The 20,515-nt window shown below is 63.9% G+C and overlaps 2 protein-coding genes across 2 annotated transcripts; both read left to right on the top strand.

The window, feature by feature from the left end:
- Positions 1–179: 179 nt before the first annotated feature.
- AMSG_01915 (uncharacterized protein) lies at positions 180–15,396 on the top strand (the record flags this gene model as incomplete). The annotated part of the gene is made up of 5 exons (XM_013905962.1): positions 180–386; positions 592–2,868; positions 2,922–4,349; positions 4,403–7,836; positions 7,864–15,396. 5 exons carry the CDS (start codon positions 180–182, stop codon positions 15,302–15,304), a joined length of 14,787 nt encoding a protein of 4,928 aa, XP_013761416.1. The 3' UTR covers positions 15,305–15,396.
- Positions 15,397–15,702: 306 nt separating this feature from the next.
- On the top strand, positions 15,703–20,425 carry AMSG_01914 (uncharacterized protein). The gene has a single exon (XM_013905961.1). It carries the CDS (start codon positions 17,130–17,132, stop codon positions 20,268–20,270), a length of 3,141 nt encoding a protein of 1,046 aa, XP_013761415.1. The 5' UTR covers positions 15,703–17,129; the 3' UTR covers positions 20,271–20,425.
- Positions 20,426–20,515: the final 90 nt, after the last annotated feature.

Below are 20,515 nucleotides of genomic sequence, written 5' to 3'. Positions count from 1 at the left end.
CCTCCCTCCCTTCTTCATTCCCTCCATCTCTCTCTCCTCTCTCCCCCCCCATCCCTCCACTCTCCCCATCCCTCTATATCCCCGGCCTCTGCCGATCGCCCCGATCAGTGACAGCGTCGCCCAAAAGACCTCTGCTGGTCACACCGGTCTCGCTTCTTCTCCTGCTTCTGCTCACAGGCATGGCAGCAGCAGCAGCAGCAGCGGCAGCAACCCCACCTCCCGAGACCCTCGTCACCTTCCATGTTGTGGTCGACACCACAGTACTGCGACCCACCGACATCGTCACCCTCCGTGGCTCCATTCCCGAGCTGGGTGAGTGGCAGCATGGCCTGCCCATGATTCAAAGCGAGTCGGACCCGTCGGTATGGGACCTACAAGTCCTCCTGGTATGTCGACCTCCCTCCCCCTCCCCCCCCCCCTCGCCCCTGCCCCTGCCCCTGCCTACTCTTCGTCCTCTCCGTGCTCCCCCTCTCCGATCATTCCCCAATCAGCATTCCCCAGCTATCATCATTGTCATCATTGTCTTCCTCCGGCACCTGCCACATCGAGCCCATGTTCCTTTTCCGCCCCTCCCCCCCCCCCCAATCTCAGCCGTACAAGATCGGGCACAAAAAGTTCCGCGGCGTCTTTCAGTACAAGTACGCCATCGAGTCTACGTCGACCAACTCGGTGGATATGGAGGGCGGCGCCAATCGGGCGCCAGATACCATCCGCAATCACTGGTTCGATGCCTTTCGTCGCGACTATCGCAACCGCCGCTTTGCCGCCTACAAGCGCATCTCTGGCGAGGTGGTCACCTTTATGACCCTTGATCTTGATGCTTTTTTCAATGGCGGCCTCGAAGTTGCCGATCTCCTCGAGCGGGTCTTTGATCTCAAACTCTCGTTCCGCTCATCGCGGGCCCAGGCCGAGGGCGTGATCAACAAGGCTCTGGCGCGGCTGCAGGAAGCCGGTGGCGAGACCGGCGTTGAGACCGGCCTCTCACTTGTCCTCGCCGCCATTGTCGGCTCGTATGGCCTCTCGTCGCGCGATCCATGGCGCACGGCCGGCGCTGGCGCCTCTGGTATCACCTACCAGGCTGTCAACGGCCGCGCCGTCCCCGTGCCGGCCGCGCGCGCTGCACGCAAACGCCGCGTCCCAGATCCATCACCCTGGTGCTGGCACATGCTCAACGGCGTCGACATTGCCGCTGCCGCGGGCTTTGACCTCGCCCACTTTGGTCGCCACGGCCGCTGGGCCGTCGTCGGCGTTGCAGAGGCTGCCGAGCGCGCCGCGGGCGTCGGCTCCTACGACTGGCTCAAGGCCACCCCACTGTTTGACAAGCACAGCGTCCATCCGACCATTCGCATCAAGAACGCCTCAAAGTCGATGCCCGACTTTCTTGACGCCGCCGCCACCGTCCGTGGCCTCGCCGCGTCGGCGCTCGGCGATCTGCAGGCCATGCTCACGGCCGGCACCGTCTTTGAGGGCGAGCCGCCGCTCGCCGCCCTCGCCGCCGCTTGGCACCGCGGCCTCGTCGCTCACGCCCCGAGTGTTGCCGCCCTTGACGCACTCTTCGACGACGACTTTGCCGCTTTTGCCCCGGCCCTCGTCGCTGCCTTTGCAACCAAAGTCCAGCAGCTGTACTGGGCCAAGGAAGCCGACATCGGAGTCCTTGCCGGCCTTGTCGCCCGCGTCCCATCTCTTGCCTCGCCGGCTGTTGCCGCCGCCATGCTCAACAACGCCGAGGCTGATGCGTTTCAGGGCGCCGTCCTCGACTTTGTCGCCCTCTGCCTCGCCGACTACCAGCCGCCGCCGCCGGTCTCGCCCGACGCGCCGCAGGCTGAGCGCGACGCCGCAGCTCCGGGCCTCGAGCTTGTTGCCGCCCTCAACGCCGCAGCCAAGGACTGGTTCCGCCGCTCACACGCCCAGTCGGACACCGACTCGGACGACGATTCGGACGACGACGACAGGCCACTCACCGGTTCCACATGGGGCTTTCAGTACGCCTTTTCCTCGCGCGCCCGTCGCAAGAAAAAGCCCACACCACAGCAGATTGCAGCTGCCCGTCTTGCCGCGACGCGCGACGGCCTCGATGCCGCCAACGCTTTGCTCGCCATTCCCTACTTTGGCATCCATCGCGTTCAGGCCACTCTGTTTGAGCTTGGCCGCTGCCACTTTTTCCGCGGCGAGCCAGCCGCGGTTCTCCCGGCCCTCTGCGCCATCGCGTTTGACGCCTACTCTCCACCGCTTGCTGCCTGGCTCCTAGACCACGCCTCCAACGTCGTCACCTCGGCAGCCACCTCGCGCCCGCTCGACGAGCTCATGGCCATCGTTGGCCTCATTCGCGACAACCTCTCGCCGTCCTCGCTCCTCGCCCACGCGCTTCTCCACTCGCTCCTTGTTGCCATCGCGTCGGCGAGCCCATCGCTTGTCGCCGTCCTCAACTTTGCTCCGCTCTGGCTCGAGGTCTTTCGCTGGATTCGACACCCGCCACCAGACTCGCACCTTGCCGCTCTCCTTGATGCCGCCGCCTCGACCGTTCACACCACCGCCGCCTCGCTCGTATCCGGTGCCATCTCGCTCGCCACTCTTCGCGTTGCTATTGAGGCCCACACCGCCTTTCTTGACATGTGCGCCGTTCTGGACGCCGGCGCCGGTGCCATCTCGGCCGACACTCTCTCCGATGCCGCTGCCCCGCTTGCCCACTTTGAAGCGGCTCTCGAGCAGCTGCAGTGCTTCATCTCCTTCTACTGCAACTCGGCCGGCGTCCGCATTGACGCCTCGCAGCTCCGCGCACAGACTGACTCTCTTCGCGACCGCTTTGACTCGCTCACCCTCGCCTACATCCGCGACCGCCCGCTGAGCGACTTGCCGTGCATGCCACATGTACCCTGGCTGTACTCACTTCGCAACTCGGACCTCTTTTCACCATCTGGAAGCAAACCGGCGCCTCGCTCTCAGCCTCTCTCCGCGCTGCCGCCCTCGCTGCCTCGTCGTCGTTTGATCACGGAGTCTCCTCGTTCTCATCTGACGATGAGGCTGGCGATGTCGATAACGAGACCAGCGCCGCCGCCGCCGCTGCCGCCCTCGACGACGACGTCGAACTGACTGAAATAGTTCTTTCCCAGGACGACGTCCTTGCTGAGCTCATTCCGGCCGCCCAGAGCGCATGGGCCGAGCTCGCCGCCTCCGTCGCCACCGCCTCGATCTCGGTCACCCGCCTCGGCGAGACGTTTGGCACTCTTCCGCCGGCGGCCGATGCACCGGCGTACCGACGTGAGCTCGACTTGCTCGCCGCCTCGACAAGTGCAAACTCGACCGCGGCGTCGTCAGCCCAGGCGGGCTCGTGGGCCGACGCTGTCTACCCGATGCTCGCCGACTACTCGCTCCTCCTCCGGCTCACCACCTGGATCCCAGCCACTCTGCAAGTCTGCCGCCTTGTCGCGCCGCTGGTTGCCACCGAGTACGAGGCTGACCCGCTCGTGGTTCAGCTCACGTCACACCTTGTTGCCATCCGCTCGCGCTGGTCCTCGCAGACCCTCGGGTCGCTGCCAGCGCTCGTGGCTCACGTCCGGGACTTGTTTGCGCCGTACTCAAGCAACCAGCTGACATTCCTCGGCGTGCTCGCCGACGCCGCCCCGCTCGCCGAATGGCTTCTCGACCACGCAGACACCGACGAGTTCAACCGCTTGCTACAGGTCTGTCGGCCGTGCACCGACGATGCCCGAGTCCTCTCGTCCATCGCCTCGCTTGTCCACATTCGGACTAAGCTCATTCCGCTCCTCTACCGACAGACCACCTACGCGTCCGCCGACGCCTTTCTCGCCAAGTTCCGCGCCCTCGAGATCTCTCGCGACGACCACGAGCACTTGCTCAACATCCAGGCCTCATTCGACGGGCTCATGAACGTCTTTGAGAAGCGGACTCGCTCGCCAGGCATCAAGTCGATCTACTCGCTCCGCGACATGCTCACCCGTGGCACCTTTGTCTTTACCGCCGCCGCTGCAGAGGACGACGTCCTCACCCTCGTCCTCGCCTCTGATGACGACGACCCGACCAGCGAGCCCGAGAGCCACCCGCTGGAGTTTCTCATTGACCTCCGCTCCAAACTCATGATGACCGAGATTCCCGACGACTCGGAGCTCCGCGCTGCCATGGATGTCGAGGCCGTTGTCGAAGCCTACGTCCTCCAGCTCGAGACCTTGCTCGAGATCCGCGCAGCCCTCATCACCCTCTCGTCCTCGGGCCACTTTGCCTTCCAGGGCGGCTACGAGCTCCGCCTTCCGTTCAACGTCGAGACCGGAAGCGCCAAGCTCGACGCTCTGCGCGCCTCGCTCGATCAGCACATCGCCGAGTGGAAGGTGACGGTCAAGACCGCGCGCGACTCGTACTTTTCCTCAACTACTTTTCCATGCGCGAGATTCAGGTCCTCAACGAGTTGCTCTCGGCCCAGCACGCCCCGGAACCCGCGGCTGCATCTGTGGAAGCCACCGCGGCACCGGCGCTGCCGCCGCCATCGTCCCTCAGTACAAGCGACAAGTCGCAGACGCTGCTGCCTTCGGGCGAGTGGCCCTGCCCTATGTGCACTTTTCACAACGCACCAACTGCCTCGACCTGCTCCATTTGTTCGGGCCCGGCGCCGCCTGGGTGCGGGCCGCAGGACGGCGCGGCGGCACTTGCTGCCGCCGCCTTTGGCACCACCAGCGCTCGCGCCGCAGCCGACGACGACGACGAGCTCCTCCTTCTCGCATCTTGCTCAGCCGCGTCGCCGCTCGACGCCTTTACCTCGATGATGCATCTGGTGGCATCTTCTGTCGACGCCTCCGCCGTCGCCGCCGCGTACGCCTCGTGGACACCGGCCATGGTGGATGCCACCCCGGCAGACAAGCTCTCGGCTCTAGGTGCCATCCTCACAGACATCTTCGGCTCGGCGTCGGTCTCCTTCCGCACCATCCCGCCGCCCGACGCCACCGTTGAGCATCGCGCCGACATGCTGGTCAAGGCCGCCGAGTCGCGGACGCTCCCAGTCTGGGTGGCCACCGCAGACTCGCCGTCTCGCGTCATCGACGTGGTGCTCTCGGTCTACGCGCGCCGCGGACGGCTCCCCGAGCCCGACGAGATCATCTTCTGCACGAGTACCACCCGGCTCGAGGACGTCACGCTCCTCCTGCGTCGATTTGTGGCCGCCGCCGCCCACGGCCGCGCCTCGGCACTCTACACATTGGCCGACATCCACGCACTCTCGTACACGCTCCAATGCGCCATCGTCGACGCGCTCCACTCACTCCTCGCCGAGTACGGGACAGACAACGCGGCGTCGCTCCTGTTTGTCTCGGGGGCCCCGCGCCAGGTCATCCTCACTTCGCTCTCATCGCAGCTCGTCGCCCTGCAGCCGCTCGACGAGGTCGAACTTCGTCGGGTCTGCGCCGACGCGCTCGCCGCTCCTGGCTCGCACACGCACACGCTCGCAGTCACGTCCGAGATCAACGGCGGCGGCAAGAGCCATCACATCCTCTCGCTCATCGCACAGGCGCAAAAGTACGACAACCCCGAGCTCCGCTACCGCAAGCTCGCCTTCCGCGAGTCGACCTCGGTCGCCACCCTCCTCGACACTCTCACCTCCCTTCCGGACGTGGTCCCCTACGCATTCCACCTCGACATCGGCCACATCATTCCGCCGTCGGCCAACACCCTCCTCTTCCAGCTCCTGCTTGTCGGCGTCCTCCGTGACACTAGCTCCTGCCGTGTCTACCACCGTCGGCCCGGTGACGCCTTTTATCTCGAGATCCCCAACTCGGTCGGCAACAAGACCGCGCTTTCGCTCCGCTTCTGCTCATTCCTCCCCTCAGTTCATCTCAAAGTGCGCTCGGTCGACCTCCGGAGCCCGATCTTTGTCAACAACGCCGCCACCCGCATCGCCTGCCCGGTCAACGACGAGCTTGTCTTTGTGTGCAAAATGCTTCGCAGCTACCTCGCGGGCAAGTTTGAGCCCGGCGACGGCTTTGATCCCGAGTACAACCCATGGCTGGATCCGGATCCGACGCCCGAAGAGGCCTTCGGCCTCCTTGTCCAGTTCTGCATCACCGACCAGCGCCCGTCGTTCCTCATCTTTGCCAACTTTGTCAAGTTTATGTACCAGCAGTTCCTCCGCCTCACCAACTACGCCGTCTTCTCCTCGGCTGTACTTCAGTCGACCCAGGGCCTTGAGCGCCTTAAGCACGTCTTTATGTCGCTCCTCATCGAGACCTCCAAGGACTTTTCGCTCCGCTCCGTCCCCCAAGTCGAGGTCATTGGCTACAACGTGCCGACGCCTGTTGGCGGCGACGCCGCCGTCCCCGGCCGCATCGCCTTTCCCGACAATGACGACGCCGCGCCGGCCACGTCCTCGTCAGCATCGCCCGTCGGACCGCCGCCGGCCAACCCGACCTCGCCCACAGCCGCCGACGCCGAGCGCGCTGCTGCTCGCTTTTCGCGCATGACCTCGTGGGAAACTTCGGATCACCCGCTCGTTCTCTTCTACCAGTCGGCCCACTCGATGGAGGTCTCCGGACTCGACATTCTCTCGCTCAACCCCGAGTTTACCCACACCTTTTTCGAGCATGCTCTCCAGCAAGCACTCTCCCACAACGGCCTCGACTTTGCCAAGGACTGGAAGAAGCTCACCAACGAGGCCGCCATCGAACTGCTGCGCAAAGTAGACGGATGGGCTGGCGCAACGTCGGAACCCATTAACCCGTCGTACGTCATCACTGTTGACAACTTGCTCAAGATGCTCTCTATCCTCCTCCGCCTCAAGTACGGCCTCCCGGTTGTCATCTCGGGCGAGACCGGGTGCGGCAAGTCGTCGCTCATCAAGCAGCTCTGCGCCATCCTCGGCTACCGCCTTCGCATCCTCAACATCCACGGCGGCATGGATGCGCCAGCCATCTGCTCGTGGATGCACGACCGGCTCGCCGAGGCTGCAGACCTCGTCTCGCCCACCGACCGCATTGTCGTCTTTTTCGACGAAGTCAACACCTGCAACTGCATGGGTCTGTTCAAGGAGCTTGTGTGCGACCACTCGATGGATGGCGTCACGCTCCCGGCCTCGATCAAGATCATTGCCGCCTGCAATCCATACCGCCTCAAGACCGCCGCCGACATCGACGACGCCGCCGCCGCCGGTCTCGTCTACGAGGCGCCGGCAACCGAGTTTGGGCCCAACGACGACAACATTGGGACTGGCATCCACGATCCACTCGCCAACCTCGTCTATCGGGTCCACCCGCTGCCCGAGTCGATGGTCGACCATGTGTTCGACTTTGGCGCCCTCTCAGCAGACACCGAGCGGCTGTACATCAAGGCTGTTCTTCTCCGAAACATTGGCGTGTACGTCACGCCCGAGATGATGCAGATGGTACAGGAGCAGGAGAACCTCAACGAGGAGGAAGCCGAGGCGCTGATGCGCGCCCAGCTTGGCGATGGGCCCGCCGCCGAGGAGCAGGCCCGCTACGCCTTTATGGCACCAAAGCTTACTCCTTTTGGTGAGTTTGTCGAGGTCTTTGCCGAGCTCATCTGCGCCTCGCAAGAGTTTGTGCGCGCCGTCGCCGGCGGCGAGCGCTCCACCGTCTCGCTCCGCGACGTTGCCCGCTGTGTCAAAGTCTACCGCTGGTTCGGCGAGCACTTTAGCCGATCAGCAGACGGCTGGGATCTCGAGGAGTTTTTCTCGGTCCAGAAGCCAGCACGCAAGGCCATCCGCAAGGCCGTCATTCTCTCGCTCGCGTACTGCTACCACGCCCGTCTCGGACGTGCCCATCGCCGCGAATACCGCGCTACCGTCTCGGACGCGTGGTACTCGCTGCAGGTCGCGGCCCAGTCGGCTCGGAATGCGCGCAGCCATAGCCGCCGCAACCGCCGCAACCGCGGCGGCGGTGGCTTCTCGCTCCTCGACGGCTGGGACTTTACCGCTCACTGGTATGCTCGCCAGCAGCACGCCCAGGCCAAGTGGCTCAAGCTCGATGCCAACGCCTTTGCCACGGTCCTCGATGAGACCCAGCGAGCCTTTGTCTCGCACATGAAGCTCGGCGATGGCATCGCTCTCAATGAGGCCCTGTGCGAGAACCTGTTCATGATCCTGGTCTCTGTCCTCAACTCGATCCCCATCTTTGTCGTCGGCAAGCCGGGTTCGTCCAAGTCGCTCGCCATGGAGCTTGTCCAGGCCAACCTCAACGGCGACGCATCGGAAAACGCCTTCCTCCGCTCGCTGCCGGCTGTGGAGGTCTTCTCCTACCAATGCTCGCCACTTTCGACCTCGGACGGCATCGAGGCTGCCTTTGAAACCGCGCGCCGCTACAAGCGCGAGGCACCCAACACCGTTGTTGTTGTTCTCCTGGACGAGGTTGGCCTCGCCGAGCAGTCGCCGCACCTCCCTCTCAAGGTCCTTCACAAGGTGCTCGACGAGGGCTCGGCCGGCGAGGCCGTGGTCGGAATCTCCAACTGGGCCCTCGACCCGGCCAAGATGAACCGTGCCGTCCATCTCTACCGGCCTGCCCCGACCGTTGATGACCTCTCGATCACTGCCGAGGGCATGGTGGCGTCGGCCAACCTCAAGGGCTACCTCGGCTCCCTTGCCGAAGCGTACTCGACCACCTACGCCAACCAGCAGCTGCCGGACTTTTGGGGCCTCCGCGAGTTTTACTCCACCGTCCGCCACATCAACCGCGCCCTCAACGTCGACTGCACGGCAAGCTCGCTTGATCCTGCCCTCCTCGCAGAGGCTGTCCTCCGTAACTTTGGCGGCCGGCCAGCCGAGACCAAGGCAGTCCTCGCCACCTTTTTCCGCACCATCGGCCTGCCGCTCGAGCGCGCACCGCCGCTGTCTGTGACGCAGCTGGTGGCGCAGAACCTGGCTCAGATCGAAGCCCGCCACCTCATGCTTCTCACCAAGAACAACGCAGCGCTTGGCCTGGTCTTTGATTCGGGTCTCCTCACCCTCGACAACACCCAGGTCATTTTTGGTTCTGACTTTCCGCTCGACCAGACCGATCTACAGGTCTGCCTCAACATCCAGCGCGTCAAGAACTGCATGGCCGAGGGTGTCACTGTTGTCCTTGTCCACTGCGAGTCGCTCTACGAGTCGCTCTACGACTTGCTCAACCAGCACTACTGCGAGTATGGCGGCCAGCTCTTTGTCCGCCTCGCCTTTGGCACCCACTCGCGACTCTGCCCCATTGATCCCACGTTCCGCATCGTCGTCGTCGTCGACAAGCACGAGGCCTACACCCGCCTCGCTCCGCCGCTTCTCAACCGGTTCGAGAAGCAAGTCATGGAGCGCGGCTCGATGCTCTCTTCCTCCGCTTCCCGCACCGTCGACCGCCTCACTGACTTTGTCACCGCCTTTGCCGGGCCCTCGCAGGCCGATGCCCAGGCTGCGTTCTGCGGCTACCATCCAGACCTCCTCTCCTCGCTTGTCCTCACCTCGCAGCTCGGCCGCGACGACGCGGGCGCCAGTGGCGATGCTGAAAGTAGCACTGCGGGCGGGACCGAGAGTGCCGATGGTGTCGCGCTGGCCAAGCTCATGTGGATCGCAACGCCCGAGGCCACCTGCCGCGCGCTCGAGTCCGAGCGTGCCGCTGCGCTCGCGGCCTCATTCGGCGTCTCGCCAGCCGAACTCTACTTTGGCCAGCAGGCTCACTCGGACCTGGTCACCTTTGTCTCCGCCCTGCCCGACGCCTCTGTCACCCGCTCGCTCGTCATGACCTACGCGCCGATCTCATCCACGCCGGTGACTCTCCTTGGCGACGCCGGCTGGGACGTCCACCACATTCTGCTCCATGAGCTCTCGTCGGAGCGCGACTTGCTCTCAGAGGTCAGGACGTTCTTCGAGACAACGTGCGAAGAAGCGTCGTCATCGGCTCGGCTGCCGTCGGCAGCAGCAATGTCGCGGGTTCTCCTGCTGCAGTGCGATCCACTCGCATCCTCGCTCCGCCGGATCGAGCACGCCAAGTACATTTGCGAGAACGCACTTGCCAAGGCTGCAGATAACTCTGCCCTCCTTGTTCTCCTCGTCCACCTGCCGCGGTCGGGTGTTGGCGGCGGGTCTGGCCCGGCCTTTGCCTTTGACTTTGACTCGCGGTGGCACTACGCGTTCATCGACGCCCTCGAGCCGTGCTCGAGCTCGGGCCTTCCGGACGTGACGGCCATGCTCGGTCGGTCGCTCTCGTCGCTCCTGCCAGAGCTTGACCTCAAGGCTGTGCTCTCCGAGCACTTTCGATCCGCGCTCGCCAAGCTGGTCTACCCCTACGAGCGGACCAATGACGATGTCCGAGAGCTCATTTCAGGCATTCTGCGCTCGCTCGAGGAACCGGCGTTCCTGGAGCCTGTGGCGTCAATTATGGCTGAGCTTGTGGCTGCCGCCGACGTCACGCTCGACGTTGGCGCTGTGGCGTCGATGGATCACGAACTCGCGCTGGCGGGAACCTTCCGGTCTGCCCTCCACTCGCTCATCACAGATCGGCTTGCGGCCTCGTTTGCACATCTCCTCGCCCACATGGACCGCAACAGCACGCTCGCTCTGTACGACGAGCCAGACCTTCGCGCCCTCTGGCTCTACCTCTTTGCCAAGTCGTTTTCCGACATGGGCGCAACTAGCACCGATCAGCTTGTCCCGCAGGTCGGTGGCACCGTGACCGTGAGCTCGGACGGTGCCAGCGGCGCACGCTTTGCCTCGCGCTTTCCATTCTCCTTTTATCTTGCACGCATCATTTCGGCGTCGCGCGCCTTTGCCGACGCTGATGCACTGGAGAGCCAGTTTGCACTCCTTGACCTTGAGCACGGCCTCTCTGGGGAGCTTCCCCGTGAACTCTTTGATCGGTACGTCTACGACCTGGCCGCCATGTCGCTGCCGGGCTCAGATGCGTACTCTGTTGAAGAGGTGGCCGATGTGCTGGGGCAGCTGGCGAGCGGCCGCACTACGCTCGGCGCGCTGCATGCTGGCTTTTGGCGGGCAGAGAAGTTTGTGCGCGCGTACCTCGAGCTTGTGGATGCCGTTCCGGCAACCAAGGTCGGGGTTTTTGGCGCACTGGCTCGTACAGGAGGTGTACTCGGCCCGGAAGTTCATCTCGATGTGCTCGTTGCCGCGCTCGATGCGCTGGCCCCGGTCAACCAGGCGTGGTGTGCCCTCGACGACTATCCAGACTGGGCAGCCCGGTTTGAAAAGGCGCAGCCCGCGGTTGACTCGGTCCTGGCGTGGGCCGACGAGGAGGTTAAGGATGCAGCCTTGCCACGTCACGCGGCGAGGTTGGCCGCCAGCGCTCGCCAGTGGCGCAAGCTCGCGTTCTATCACACGTTTGTGCGCGAGGTCGCGATGGTGCTGTACATCGAGCCGGCGATGACGCTCTCGGTCCTTGAAGCGCTCGAACCTGTTGAGCTGGCAACCCAGTCGGCGTATCGGGTCCTTGTCCAACTGCTGTCGGACCTCAACCGGCAGATCTCGCGCCGCGGGCAGGAGATCGAGTGTGCGATCTGTCTTTCGATTCCAAGCGAGCCTGTGCGGTACTGTGGGCGCGGGTCGTGCAACCAACTGCTCTGTGCAGGATGTGTGGCACAGTTCCGGGCTTCTCCAGCTTACCTGGAGCAAGGCCGGGCTTGTCTGTGGTGTCGGGTGCCGAACGCACCTGAACCCGTGCCGGCGTACGAGGACGCCGCGGCGGTGGCGGCAGCGGCAGCCAAGGAAGCGGCGCTCTCGATGGCAGCCTCGCATCTGATGGAGGCGTTTGTCTTTGAGCACTGTCTTTCGCCGCACGGCCTCGCATCGCTGGACGTGCCGCTGCTGGCTGACTTTGTGGCGTTGCTCGCCGGAAACGCGCCAGACTTTCTCCTTGATGACGCCGCCAAGTACTACATCGACGTGGTTCCGTCAGCGTCGGCGCGGGTTGCTCTCCTTCGACAGCTGATGAGTCTCGAGTCGGAGACGCTGGCGCCAGCGGTTGCCGACCTGCTCGCAGCAGAGCTCGCGATTGGAGTCGAGCTTGCAGGCTACGTTGACGTGCCATTGGCGGTTCTCTGGACGACTGTTCGCGAGGAGGCGCTTGCGGCCGAGCTGGCGGTCAGCGGTGTGGACGGCCTTGTCATTCCATCCGATTTGGAGGCTGGTGTGGCCAGCGTGCTGGCGGCTGGTGGTGCTGACTCACGCGACGCTGTGGCACGAGTTTTGGACGACATTGCACGGGTCCGGGTCGTGCTCACCGCGTACGCCAACGCGCTCTGTGCCGAGGTCGACGCCAAGCGCCGGAGCGGTGGTAGGGGCGCGAGCGTGCTGAGCCTGGCTCAGCTTGGCCCTATGGTGGCTCGCCTGCTCGTTGGCGCTTCTGGATCTGGCGCGAGTGTGACTCGGTCGATGCGTATGTTTGTGCTCAAGACGATGGAGCGGGCACGAGGCGTGTCGTTTGTGCGATCGGCACTTTTGCAGGAGCCTCTAGTCAGCTCTGAGTGGCTCTCGCAGTGGCGGCAGAGCGGCGAACCCGGACTTGTGCGGTTCCTCGGATCAAGCAAGCTCCCACGGAACAACCCGTTTGTCTCGCTCCCGCTCTTTGGGTCGAGCGATGCCGCTGTAGCCGGCTTCCTCTCGTCGGGCTCGACGACGTCGCTCGAGTCGTGGCTGGCAAGCACCGAGGCGGCCGAAACAAGCAGTGGGCGGGTGGTTGCTGCCCTCCTTGCTGCAGTCTTCCACCAGGTCTACCTCCTTCATGTGCTCCCGGTGGCCGATCAAGGCGAGCTGGCGAGCCGCAAGGTCGCACTCGAGGCGTGGCTGGAGTCGAGTCCGGGTCTCCAAGCTGTGGCGTCGTCGCAGGAGCGGGCGCTTGTGGCGTTCTTTGCTCGCGGTGGGGTGACCGGCGACAAAAACGGCGCAGGAGCGTCATCGTCGTCGCCAGCAAGTGCTGGCGGCGTGGCGGCGGCCATGCTTGCTGTCAATCCCGAGTCGTCGCCAGAAGAGCTTCTGCAGGCGCGGGTGGTGGCACATGTGGCAGTGGCGGCGCTTGCAGCGCACGCCCACGCGCCGATGGCACTGCTCAAGACGATGCTGCTGGAGCCGGGAGCGATTGCGGGCTCGTACTTGCCGACGATGCCGGAGGACATTCGCAAGATGGCACAGACTGCGCTTGGTGGGCGGTGGTATGCGTGTCCGAACGGGCACGCGTACTACACTGACAAGTGTGGGCGCCCGACACAAGTCCTGCAGTGCGCCGAGTGCGGCGAGCAGATTGGCGGTGAGTCGCACAACCTGCTCGAGACCAACATCGACCTCGGCGACGTCGGCACCGAACTGTACCAAAAGACTGAGTTTGATGACCAGACCTCGCCCAACTACTGCATCCGCGCGGCTGCGGACGAGGCTGACGACCGGTTTTTCTCGGTCCGTGCGCTCAATCCTGTGGCGACCCGGGTGGTGCGGCTGTTGATGCATGCAGCGCTGGTGCTCGGCGGCGTGGCCGGCTGGCCGAGCTGGCGGGCAGCTGTTCGGCCGCTGTTCAACACCACGTACTGCGACCCGGACGATGCGGTGGTGTTCTTTGAGGAGCACTTTTTCGCCGATTGGGAGCTTCTGTCGACAATGCTCTCGCGGACCGACGACGACGTAGCGATGCTGCTGCACGCCGGACTGACCTCGATGGATGTGCGCGGCGGCGGGCTGGCTCAAGACGCACGAGTGCTGGCGTCCACGGACGCACGTGGTGTGTGGGAGGAACACCTGGTTGCCTCGCACCTCTTCCCGCTCTTTGACACCGATGGGCTGGCGGCGCGGCTGGCGGCGGCATATGCGACAGCCTCGGCCGACGGCGATACCGAGGGCTCGCTCTTTACTGGCGAGCTGCTCGAGAGCGTGGCGGTCGACGAGCTGGCACCAGAGACGCGGGCGCTTGCGGCGTCGGCCCTCTTCCTCTACCGGGCGCCGTTCTCGCTGGAGCACTTTGTGACGCAGCTCAACATGGATCCGCTGGCGAGCGAGCGGTTCCCGATCCTCACCGAGTACCTGGCGCAGGCGGCGCAGCTCCGCGGGTGCGCGCACCTGCCAGGCACGTTTGCCTGGCTCGGGCTAGTGCTGCAGCGGTTCAACCATCGCCTCGATCGTGAGACGGCGCGGGCGACCACTGTCGGCGAAGTGCTCGACGCGCTGAGCGAGACGGAGCGGCCACGATGGGAGGCGGCGTTTGAAGAGTATGTCGCAGCATGGACAGCGGCGTGGAAGTACGTCGAGCGGTTCGGCTGCCTCCGCATTCCGCAGCTCTTTGTCAACGTGCGGATGGAGCGGTCGACGCCGCTGGCGTTCTCGCTCTGCTCGGACAAGGACGAGGGCATCTGCCCGGTAGCGCTGGTGCGGTTCCTGGTGGAAAAGCACAACACGCTTGTGGAGCGAGTCGACGAAGTGTTGCTGCTGGGAGGGCGCGAGTTGCAGCGCGCTGGCGGGAGCGGCAACGTTGTCCAGGGCGCGTTCATGACGCCAGCGCACGTCCTCGCCTGCGACCGAGAGTTGGATTTTGCGCCGTATGTGGAGAAGCAGTGCGTGCAGTACACCCAGAGCGGGGACATTGTGTACGACTTTGCGGCAGCACAAGGTCACCTCGTGGCCAGGTTCCTCGGCGGCAAGCCGCTCATTGACGTCGAGCTTCGAATGACCCGCTTTGTGAGCGAAGGCGGCGTGGCGTCGGGCATGCTCGCGGTGCGACAGAAGATTGTGCAGGAGCCGCTGCCGCGCGAGCTGGCCGAGGCCATCACCCGTGACCTCTCTTCGCTCGCAGTGGCGCATCGCGTCCTACAGACCCTTGAGACTGTGGCGGCGTTCCTCTCGGCCACAGGCGGGAGCCTCGTTCAGCGGCTCGACATCGGCGAGCATCAGCTCGTCGACTACCTGCGGACTGTCCTGCTCAACGCCGCCGCCGAGAGCAGCCTCCCGGTCAATATCAAGCAGCACGTCAGGCTCAAGCACCTCGAGGGCCTCTACCGGCTCCTGCAAGAGTTCACTGCAGGCGACGCCTTTGACAAGGTCGCCAGCAAGTACAAGGACGAGCTGTCGACCGCCGATCGCGACACCCTGTGCGCCACCGCGCCCAAACTCGACCTCGCTGTCCTCCTTCCGCCCTTCCGCGAGTTCATCGCCTCGCAGCTCATCGAAGTCCACGTCGACGGCTCCTCGTCCATCCGTGAGAACCTCTCGTGGCTCATCCTCAACGACGACTCGTACCTCGCTGATGCGCCATGGTTTGCCGCCTTTCCTGACCACGTCGAGATGCGATGCGCCGTGGCCGTGTGGGAGCTGCTTGCTACAGCTCACGCCGAGCCTTGATCATACGATCCCATGCATGCATGTCAATATGTGTGGGTGGATGGGTGGGTGTGTACGCAGGGAGCGGACATGTAAAATGGTCATTCCCCCCCCCCCCCCCCCCCTTCCCGTACTGGATGAAAAAACCCACCGTGGCTGTGCGGAGGAGCGGAGGAGCAACTCCACCACCAATTAACAGTGATCAATAAGTAATGGTTCGCTTTTCCCGCACTTTTTTCTTGGCGTTTTGCTTCCACGACAGGGAAGGTGGCAGGCGCCCGCGCGTGCCGCCAGGTGTTTCCGTGGGAAAGGAGGGGTGTGTGGACATTCGACTCGAGCGAGCAAGAGCTACCCAGCAAAGAATAGCTTCTGTTGTGATGGGCATGAACAGGATGTACCCGTATCTGGTGGCTTTCCTTGTGGTAGTGGCTGTGGCTGGGGTGTCGGTGGTGGAGGCTGGCGATTGTGGCGACCTTGCGGCCGAAGGAGGCGTTATCTGGGTGGTCCACTCTGGCGGAAGCTCGTCCACGGCCTCCAAGGACGGAACCATTGTCGCTCCGGTCACCTTTTCAGCCGCACGGGCCATGGCTGCCGAGTGTGCTTCGGCTTCGTCGCCAGTCACCATCCGCATGGAACAAGGCGTGTACTCGTTTACCTCGAAAATCTCTCTCGAGTCCCATGTCACCTACGAAGGCGGCCTCATCTACGACGGTGCCGGCGCGTGGCGCAAGTCAAACAAGTTTGTCACCACTCTGCGGAGAACAGGTACCAGCTACGAGACTCCGGCTTCTGGTCAGCGTGTCTACATCGCGCTACAGGCTGTCAGCAAGTCCAAATTTAAGCTTCAGGACCTGACAATTGAGACCGATGCGGCACCCTCCGTCACCTCTAACCGCGGCGTGAGTACGTACGGCCTCCATCTGACCAATGCAAACGACTTTACCATCCTACGCTGCAACATTCGCCCCGGCGCTGCGTCTGCAGGCGGCTCGGGCTCCAACGGGGGCTCGGGCTCTGCAGGCTCTAACGGCGGCAAGGGGAAAAACGGCGACGAGGATAACCAGGCCAACGAGGGTGTCGGAGGCAACGGCGGCGCTGGAAGTCAGGACTCGAGCTCGGGCGGCGCAGGTGGCTCCATCTCCAACTGTTGCTCCAGTGGCGCGGTCGGCAAATCGGGCGATACACCGACGTCGTACTGGGCCGGAGGCGGCGGCGGCGGCGGTGGCTCGGGCGGCCAGGAAGATCGTGGCGGTGGCAAGGGTGGCAACGGAGGGCGTTCGGGAGGCGGCGGTGGTGCTGGTGGCTCATTCAAGGGAGCCAATGGTGCATCCGCAACAAGCAACGGGAGCCCTGGATTCAATGGCGCCAACGGCGGTGCGGTTGTGCATTCGGCCCTATACTGGATGCCCGGTGGAGCCGGTGCAACTGGATCACGCGGATATGGCGGTCGTGGTGGTGGCGGCGGTGGCGGCGGTCACGGCCAGGGCTGCACCTTTGCACTGATGGTGCCGGCGGTGGTGGCGGTGGTGGCGGCGGTGGCGGATCTGGCGGCTACGGTGGCAGCGGCGGCTACGGCGGCGGCTGCTCGTCGGCAGTGTACGCAGCGTCAGGAAATGGCGGCGTTCTCCGCGACTCTTACTCGCTAGCAGGATCGGCGGGCGCCGGCGGGAGCGGTGGAACCGGCGGCGCTGGTGGCGCTGGTGGCTCGGGTGGCGCCGCCGGCACCGGCACAAAGGAGGTCGGGGGCGGCGGCACGGGTGGCTCTGGCTCCTCGGGTGGACGGGGCGGCAAAGGTGGGAACGGGCGGGTGGGATCGCGGTCTGATGTGTACGACCCACTGGTCGCCATGTCGCAAGCGTCAGGGACTCGATACTCGTTTGCCGCCGAGCCGACCATCACCATGCCTGTCTCGTCGCTCTGCACCGGCTCGGAAGTGATCATCACCAAGGACGACGCCGCTGCTTGGGTCTGGCCGTCTTCAGTCGCCGTTGTCGACGAGACGACAAGCTCGGCCACGGTCTCGTTTGCGTCGACCGGGCGCCACACCATCGGCACGACATCGCGGACCATCCGCGACTTTGTGTACATCACCGACACCTCACCGCCACACGCCATCTCGTCGACCGGTACGTCAGTCGAGGTGGCAGGCGTACGAGTGGCTGCCGTTGGCGCGTCGATGACTCTCTCGGTGGCGTCACAGCCGGCTTTCACCGGCTTTTACGAGTGGACGCTCTCCGGGAGCGCATGCTCTGGCACCCACACAACCGCGACGACGGCGATGATTCCGCTGCCAACCGCAGGTACCTGTAACGTACTGCTGCGGATCGGGACGACCAACTGTGGAACACTGGCGACCGCCACTACCGTTGTGGTGACCAACATTGACACCGCAGTCTCGACGACAACGTCGACGACGCCGCAGACGCTGGAGGCCGGCCAGACCTGGTCATTCTCGGTCGTTACCAAGGAGAGTGGCGGGACGATTGTCGACAACGCATTTGACGTCGTCGGCCTCTACGACAACTTGCTCAGTCTCTCGAGTGGACCAGTGAGCACGCAGACGTACATCGGCTCTGGTGAGCACGATGTGACGTACACCAACACCGTTCCCGGCGACTACGTGTACACGCTGCGGATCAACCTGGTGGCCATGGCGACGAATCCGTACGAAGTGACGATTGTTCCCGGCCCGACCCATGGGCCGTCGTCGTACGCAACCGGTCTGGGCATCACCAACGCCACGGTTGGTACCACCTCTCAGTTTGTGGTCGTCGCCCGTGATGCGTACAGCAACTTGCGCGGCGAAGGCGGTGACATTGTGACGGCGACGCTTACGTCGCCGGACCACCAGACTGTTGTCGCGTGTGTGGACAACGATGATGGCACCTACATCTGTTCGTACAATCCTTCGTTTGGCGGCACCTACGTCCTCAGCGTCAACATTGCCGGGCTCTCGGTCGGCGGCTCTCCATGGCCGATCAAGGTCCTGGCCTCATGTGAGCTCGGTTACCTTGCCGAAACCGAGTTTGGTCCCTGCACCGCCTGTCCGCTCGAGGGCTACAACGATGTAGTCAACGCGCCCAAGTGCAAGACCTGCCCGGTCAATACCATCGCGTCGCCGATTGCGCCGACAATTTTCAACTGCTCGTGCGTACCGGGCTTCTTCCACCCGGAGCGCTTGACTGGCTTCCCTTGCCTCTCGTGTCCCGAGGGCGCAGTTTGTGCAGGCGGAACTGACGGTCCTGTGGCCCGACCGGGCTGGCACCCGGCGACATCAACTGCCGACGGCTTTATCGAGTGCTCTCACAACCGGGCGGCGTGTGCCGGCGGCTCGCCGTTCCGATGCGCCAACGGGTACGCCGGGCGGCTATGTGGCGAATGCGCGCCGGGCTACTACAAGGTCGACAACATATGCCGGCCGTGCGACGAGTTCCCTTCCGAGCTCATGTTTTTCTTCTTCTTCATGTTTGGCCTCTTTGTCTGCGCCGCACTTGCGTGGTTCAACACCAAGACCGAGGTCTCGCACAAGTTCGTGGCCCTCGTCATCGGCCTCAACGCGCTCCAGGTCGTCGCCATCTACGGCGACATCAACCTCGACTGGCCCGAGTACGCGCGGTCGATCTTCGACATTGTCTCGTTCCTCAACATCAACCTCGACCTTGCCTCTCCCGAGTGCTCCATCAGCGCGTCGAACATCTGGCTGGTCAAGTGGGCGGTCATGATGGCGATGCCGGCCATCGGTGTCGTTCTCTTTGGCATCGTCTACCTGTGGATGGTCTTCTACATGGTCGTTGTCGAGCGGTGGGGCGAGTCGTTTGCCGCCAGCCACCCCGAGTGGATGGTGGTCCCGAGCGATGGTGCAAGCAGGGCAGCCCAGGCCAAGCATCGGCTCGGGCGGTGCCTCACGGTCTCGGTCCTCAAGCACCGCGGCATTGTGTCGACCATCGGACGGGCGTACTTTCAGCTCATTGCCCTTGTCTACCTCCCACTCGTGGCCATGACGCTCAAGTTCTTTGAGTGCGTCGAGGTCGAGCGCGGCGACTACGTCATGGCATCTGCGCCGGCGTACGCGTGCTACGACTCGGTGTACTGGAGGTACTTCCCGGCTGCGGTCATCTTTGCACTGCTCTACTGCATTGGTATTCCGGTGGTCGTCACTCTCTGGCTGAGGCGTAAGGCGCGGATTCTTGGTGGTGCTGCCGCCATGGAGTTTGTGCTGAGCTACGGGTTCATGATCGGGCGGTACCGGACCCGGTTCTACCTCTTCGAGACTGCGATCATGGCCCGCAAGCTGGCGATTGTGGTCTGTGTGGTGGCAGTGGAGGACCCGCTGCTGAAGGCGTCGATTGTTATGCTGCTGCTCTCCGGCATTGCAGTCCACTCGTCATACATCCAGCCGTACGTCTCGACCTTCCACAACCGGCTCGAGTCGTGGATGCTCTGCATGGCCATTCTCGCGCTGTGGGGTGGGACTGTGACATACTCATCGGGCCTCTCGCAGGCTGCCATCATCACCGGCCTCTCGCTGCTCGTGCTCTCGATTTTCTTTGGCATTATCTTTGACTTTTATCGCCTCCGCAAAAAGGAGAAGCGTGCCGCAAGCGAAGTGGGCTTTTCGGCGGCGGAAACGTCCACCTCGCTGCAGCAGGACGAGGACGATGCCGCCATCGGTGGGTTGATGGAGACGTTCATCGATGGCGACGGAAGCACCAGTGTGGCGTACGCCAACCCGGTCTTTGCCACCGTCTCGGACGCCCCTCCGTCTTGTATCGGCGAGTACGACACCGCGTCCGGCTCGCTCATGACGTTCAATACCGCCACCGACAACCACTTTTACGACTCGCCGCCGCCGCCGTCGCCGCTCCCGGCGCCGGCGCCGCCGCCGAAGCCGGATGGTCACCGGAATGCCCCGCTGCCAGACTCACTTTGCGCCTCGGTCGCTGTCGACACCATCCAGGATCTCGGCACCACTGACTCGCTGGCTTGAGCAGGATAGTAGCTGCTTTGCTTCCAGAACTACGCGTCGCAGGCGAGGAGACGGCATGCCCTCTCGTTTTCCCCACCTCGCTTGCAACTCTTCCTCACTCTTTCTCTCTCTCTTTCTTTCTCTCTTTTCCTCGTGAACACCACAACACTGCTACATGTGCGGGTGCGGGACTTGCGGGGGTTGGCGCCATGCGCAAAAAAAAAAGCGTGCGGTGTGGCCGAAGAAGGGAGTTCCCGCTAAAAGAA

Source organism: Thecamonas trahens, assembly GCF_000142905.1.
Source record: "Thecamonas trahens ATCC 50062 unplaced genomic scaffold supercont1.7, whole genome shotgun sequence".
Taxonomy (NCBI): Eukaryota; order Apusomonadida; family Apusomonadidae; genus Thecamonas; species Thecamonas trahens.
Note: the sequence above shows the minus strand (reverse complement) of the source record. Positions and strands in the feature narration are given on the sequence as shown.

Excerpts from the sequence above, each read along its gene's own strand:
- AMSG_01914 (XM_013905961.1), top strand. The coding sequence starts at position 17,130 with ATGTCGCAAGCGTCAGGGACTCGATACTCGTTTGCCGCCGAGCCGACC.